Source organism: Argopecten irradians, chromosome 6 (genome assembly GCF_041381155.1).
Source record: "Argopecten irradians isolate NY chromosome 6, Ai_NY, whole genome shotgun sequence".
NCBI classification, from domain to species: domain Eukaryota; kingdom Metazoa; phylum Mollusca; class Bivalvia; order Pectinida; family Pectinidae; genus Argopecten; species Argopecten irradians.
Window position 1 is genome coordinate 35,007,953 of NC_091139.1, and position 6,000 is coordinate 35,013,952.

At 40.1% G+C, this 6,000-nt stretch overlaps 1 protein-coding gene across 1 annotated transcript; it reads right to left on the minus strand.

Moving 5' to 3' along the window:
* Positions 1-3,560: 3,560 nt before the first annotated feature.
* On the minus strand, positions 3,561-6,000 carry LOC138326354 (nuclear factor interleukin-3-regulated protein-like). The gene is made up of 2 exons (XM_069272469.1): positions 5,307-6,000; positions 3,561-4,942 (listed from the first exon to the last, which is right to left on the minus strand). Exons 1-2 carry the CDS (start codon positions 5,971-5,973, stop codon positions 4,647-4,649), a joined length of 963 nt encoding a protein of 320 aa, XP_069128570.1. The 5' UTR covers positions 5,974-6,000; the 3' UTR covers positions 3,561-4,646.

Below are 6,000 nucleotides of genomic sequence, written 5' to 3' on the forward strand. Positions count from 1 at the left end.
GTTCCCACAAAATGATAGCCATGTGTAAACTCAACTTACAAATATCAAATTGTACAGAATTATGTCATAACTGTGAAATGCTTTTTAATGATCAAGTCACCGATATTATTTTGCATTGTGATACATATAGTGAAATTCGTGCCGGTGTTATTTGGTGAACCATTTTAGATTAAAATTCATGATCTCGCTTCATATTTTATCAGATTTTGATTTATGTAACACCTTGTTGGGTAAAGAATTAGTCTTTGATTTTTTAAATAGTGATTTAGAGGAGTTTAGATTAGGAAATGTATTTTTGTATAGACATCTGAAAGCAGTTGATCTTTATTGTTACGGTTAAATCTAAACTAATTACTAATTATAAGACTTGAACTTGCACATGTATTGTAAATATCAATTTGCTGTTTTGTTTATTGTTTTCATTTTTTAATGTTATTCTTTAAATAATTTTCGATTTTGGAGGAAATAAAAATAAAAATGATAATGATAATCCCATTAACAGCCAGTGTCATTTAAAGACGGCAAATCTGTGTATGTAGTGTGTTGTGTGTGTGAAGTTTGTGCGTGTTTTGGGAGATTGCAGTATGTTCGTGTTGCGTGTGTGAAGTGCGTGCGTGTTTTGGGAGACTGTAGTATACTCGTGTTGTGTGAGTGAAGTGCGATGGTGTTTTGGGAGATTGCAGTATGTTCGTGTTTGCGTGTGTGAAGTGTGTGCGTGTTTTGGGAGACTGTAGTATGCTCGTGTTGTGTGTGTGGAGTGTGTGCGTGTTTTGGGAGACTGTAGTATGCTCGTGTTGTGTGTGTGAAGTGTGTGCGTGTTTTGGGAGATTGCAGTACGTTCGTGTTGCGTGTGTGAAGTGCGATGGTGTTTTGGGAGACTGTAGTATGCTCGTGTTGCGTGTGTGAAGTGCGTGGGTGTTTTGGGAGACTGTAGTATGCTCGTGTTGCGTGTGTGAAGTGCGATGGTGTTTTGGGAGACTGTAGTATGCTCGTGTTACGTGTGTGAAGTGCGTGGGTGTTTTGGGAGACTGTAGTATGCTCGTGTTGCGTGTGTGAAGTGCGTGCGTGTTTTGGGAGACTGTAGTATACTCGTGTTGTGTGAGTGAAGTGCGATGGTGTTTTGGGAGATTGCAGTATGTTCGTGTTGCGTGTGTGAAGTGTGTGCGTGTTTTGGGAGACTGTAGTATGCTCGTGTTGTGTGTGTGTGGAGTGTGTGCGTGTTTTGGGAGACTGTAGTATGCTCGTTGTGTGTGTGTGAAGTGTGTGCGTGTTTTGGGAGATTGCAGTACGTTCGTGTTGCGTGTGTGAAGTGCGATGGTGTTTTGGGAGACTGTAGTATGCTCGTGTTGCGTGTGTGAAGTGCGTGGGTGTTTTGGGAGACTGTAGTATGCTCGTGTTGCGTGTGTGAAGTGCGATGGTGTTTTGGGAGACTGTAGTATGCTCGTGTTACGTGTGTGAAGTGCGTGGGTGTTTTGGGAGACTGTAGTATGCTCGTGTTGCGTGTGTGAAGTGCGTGCGTGTTTTGGGAGACTGTAGTATGCTCGTGTTGTGTGAGTGAAGTGCGAAGGTGTTTTGGGATGATTGCAGTATGTTCGTGTTGCGTGTGTGAAGTGCGTGCGTGTTTTGGGAGACTGTAGTATGCTCGTGTTGTGCGAGTGAAGTGCGATGGTGTTTTGGGAGATTGCAGTATGTTTCGTGTTGCGTGTGTGAAGTGCGATGGTGTTTTGGGAGACTGTAGTATGCTCGTGTTACGTGTGCGAAGTGCGTGGGTGTTTTTGGGAGACTGTAGTATGCTCGTGTTGCGTGTGTGAAGTGCGTGCGTGTTTTGGGAGACTGTAGTATGCTCGTGTTGTGTGAGTGAAGTGCGAAGGTGTTTTGGGAGATTGCAGTATGTTCGTGTTGCGTATGTGAAGTGCGTGCGTGTTTTGGAGACTGTAGTATGCTCGTGTTGTGTGAGTGAAGTGCGATGGTGTTTTGGGAGATTGCAGTATGTTCGTGTATGCGTGTGTGAACTGCGTGCTTGTTTTGGGAGACTGTAGTATGCTCGTGTTGTGTGAGTAAAGTTTGTGCGTGTTTTGGGAGACTGTAGTATGCTCGTGTTGTGTGAGTAAAGTTTGTGCGTATTTTGGGAGACTTTAGTATGCTCGTGTTGTGTGAGTAAAGTTTGTGCGTGTTTGGGAGACTTTAGTATGCTCGTGTTGTGTGTGTGTGTGAAGTGTGTGTTTGTTTTGGGAGACTGTAGTAGTATGCTCGTGTTGTGTGTGTGAAGTGTGTGCTTGTTTTTGGAGACTTTAGTATGCTCGTGTTGTGTGAGTAAAGTTTGTGCGTATTTTGGGAGACTTTAGTATGCTCGTGTTGTGTGAGTAAAGTTTGTGCGTGTTTGGGAGACTTTAGTATGCTCGTGTTGTGTGAGTAAAGCTTGTGCGTGTTTTGAGAGACTTTAGTATGCTCGTGTTGTGTGTGTGTGTGAAGTGTGTGTTTGTTTTGGGAGACTGTAGTATGCTCGTGTTGTGTGTGTGAAGTGTGTGCTTGTTTTTTGGAGACTTTAGTATGCTCGTGTTGTGTGAGTAAAGTTTGTGCGTGTTTTGGGAGACTTTAGTATGCTCGTGTTGTGTGAGTAAAGTTTGTGCGTGTTTTGGGAGACTTTAGTATGCTCGTGTTGTGTGTGTGTGTGAAGTGTGTGTTTGTTTTGGGAGACTGTAGTATGCTCGTGTTGTGTGTGTGAAGTGTGTGCTTGTTTTGGGAGACTAAGTATGTTCGTGTTGTGTGTGTGTGTGTGTGTGTGTGTGTGTGTGTGTGTGTGTGTGTGTGTGTGTGTTGTGTGTGTGTGTGTGTGTGTGTGTGTGTGTGTGTGTGTGTGTGTGTGTGTGTGTTGTGTGTGTGTGTGTGTGTGTGTGTGTGTGTGTGTGTGTGTGTGTGTGTGTGTGTGTGTGTGTGTGTGTAGTAGTAGTAGTAGTAGTAGTGTGTTGTTGTTGTGTGTGTGAAGTGCGTGCATGTTTTGAGAGACTGTAGTATGTTTTTGATGTGTGTGTGAAGTGCGTGTTTTTAGAGACTGCACTATGTTCGAGTTGTATGTGTGAAGTGCGTGGCGTGTTTTGAGAGACTGTAATATGTTCGTGTTGTATGTGTGAAATGCTTGCGTGTTTTGGGAGACTGTAATTTGTTCGCATTGTGACTCTTTGTAATAGTTGAAAGTCTAGACACAGAACATGCGCTCCACATTATACTGACAACGGACAAACCAGTCGTCCGACTCCCTTAATACGGAGTGCTAAGCAGGAGTAGAAACTACAACTTTTATAGTTGTGTCTTGGCTTTGGGACAGGACCCAGAGCCTTCCTCACATGGGCAAGTGCTCGAAGAATGATGAATGTCATAAGCACAAACCGGTGATACGTGTTCTAATATTTTAAGATTGGGATAATTCCTTATGTTGATACTTATGAAAAGTACAACAACAAAAAATGATGTGATTTCACCCACTCAAAAAAACAAAATGTTCTTAACGATGGATATTAATTTATTTATCATGAGATAACAACATTAATAACAAATCAGTTTTAAAGTTTTTAACAAATATTATATCTTTTCGGTATTTCTACACTATTTTTTCATAACATGTATATGGTAGGACTTTGAATGCGGGCCATTTCATGTCCTGGCATTCTGTATGTGGACGTCGTAGGTGAGAAGTGAACTATAATGTTGATCAGTTGATATGATAACCGAGTAATCGTTACTATTACTACATCTTGGATCAAGCGGTGAACATAAAAAATAAATACAGATGCACAAAGATTATGTTTGAAACACAACTCACAATATTAGTACGTGTACAATGTACATACTTTTCTTCACTAATCACTTAATGTCGGGTATTTCTGTCACTTCGTTACCAATCCAATCACTTAATGTCGGGTATTTCTGTCACTTCGTTACCAATCCAATCACTTAATGTCGGGTATTTCTGTCACTTCGTTACCAATCCAATCACTTAATGTCGGGTATTTCTGTCACTTCGTTACCAATCCAATCACTTAATGTCGGGTATTTTTGTCACTTCGTTACCAATCCAATCACTTAATGTCGGGTATTTCTGTTCATTTTGTTACCAATAAGACACTATATATTTACAGTTGTCATTCATTTTTTATCGAAATTATGAAGCAATACCTCTCAAACCCACAATTCAATCATCTGAACTATCACATGCTAAGTTCGTCACCAGCACCTAACAATGGCGACTTCTCATCATTCAAAACCCTCAAAAACAAAATCGTTAAATCAATATATATACCTTAGTGTAACTTGTATATTCTGATCCCATTCTTACAAACATTCCTTCATTCTGGAAATTTCTGAACTTTTTCCTTTAGGAAAGCTTTACAAGAGTAAGATAAGAATCTGTCGTTAAATATGAGAAATCTAGACTAGACAATTAACCTGCGATCGCTAAAGGTGTTACCCACGGTTAAAACACGAATAATCCTAGTGTTCGAGTAGAATTTGATCGATTTATATATGGCCTTCGAGTTAAACGAAGTGGAGTTAACGAGGCTAAATGTACACACAAAGTTATGTTGTTGACTATAACAAAATAACCTGAATTCGTTTTGGTCTGTTCAGACGGTTCTCGGTATCTGTATTCAAGGGTTACCTACTCCCAGCGTTTTATCATTTGATGTGTGTGAAGTTTCCACAATCGAACGCACATTCTTCTTAATACGTAGCTTATGTGGCACTTTTTGTACTTTTTCTCTAAACTGCAGTATACAGTCCCGCTCCATGCCTCCTACAGGTGTTAAATCGTCCCGGTCAGACCTCCATATGTTGCTGTCAGAAGAGCCGTTGCCGTTCATGAACTGGGACGAAGAATACATCAACTTGAACGCCTCGGGCTCTGATAGACTGCTCGGAGAACAAGACGAACTTGAATATTCATCTGAATTTAAACATATTACAAAATATGAAATGTTGGTTAATGAAAGGTCAAGACATTACTTTTTCTTTAAGTATAGCTTACATTTGTTTCATATTCCATGATGTAAGGCTAATAAAACGGAAATAAACATAAGACCAAATGGAAAATTAAATGCTCGTAAAATTCAAAAGACCAATTATTCAACAATTTCTATAATATTGAAATTATTGAATATTGAAATAGGCAGGGTTTTCAGCGAAATGTGACATTTTGAATATCTACAGAAGAGAAATTTTTCGGAAATCCATTAAGAATTAAACAATGCCATTTTAGTATACATATGCCATGGACTTTTTGAACTCAGAAATAGATCAAATTTACTTACCAGATTCCTGAGTAAATGAGGATTGCAATGTGTCGTTTTCGTCCCCACTGGAATGTAAAGATTTCGATGGTTCTATGATCTCTGTATGTAATTGGTTTGGAAATGCATTTACGTTTTGGAAATGTGAGAACATTCCATATATACTATTGAGACTTGAGGACTCAATTGTAGTTTCCGAAAATGCATTTGCCGAACTGACCCTTGAATGTTGTTTATGTAACATTCGAAGCTCATATTTAAGCTGACAGTTCTCATTTTGTAAAACAGCTATTTTCTTTTCGAGGATTTTGTCCAAGCACTTCCTTTTGAACCTTGACCTCCGAGCAGAGTCATTATTCTTACAGCGTTTCAACCAATAGGAGCCGTCCTTTTTGTTGTTGGGTACAAATTGACGTTTTGCGCGCGATGGTATATCCACGCCTTCCGTGGATTCTAGAAGCTGAGTCTGGAGGGGTAGACAGGTCTGATGTAAGAGGAGAGATTCACTCTCCATGTTCCCATGGCATCTTGTTCTATCAAGCATGACCTGTGGTAAGACATTCGATTGTACTATATCTTGATTAGGAAACATCATTTTGTGGTTTGGCCGGTAAGATACGCGAGGAACAGAGATGTTGTCGTAAAATGTGCTTGCTGTTCTTCTGGCCGAATCTGTAAATGATAGCATATCTCACACCTTTCCCTAGAGAGAAAT

What these genes read in the sequence shown, in the direction of transcription:
- LOC138326354 (XM_069272469.1), bottom strand. Translation starts at nt 5,973, where the DNA reads ATGCTATCATTTACAGATTCGGCCAGAAGAACAGCAAGCACATTTTAC. An exon ending in CTCATTTACTCAGGAATCTG is followed by an intron (nt 4,943 to 5,306) that starts GTAAGTAAATTT and finishes GTTTAAATTCAG; the next exon opens with ATGAATATTCAAGTTCGTCT.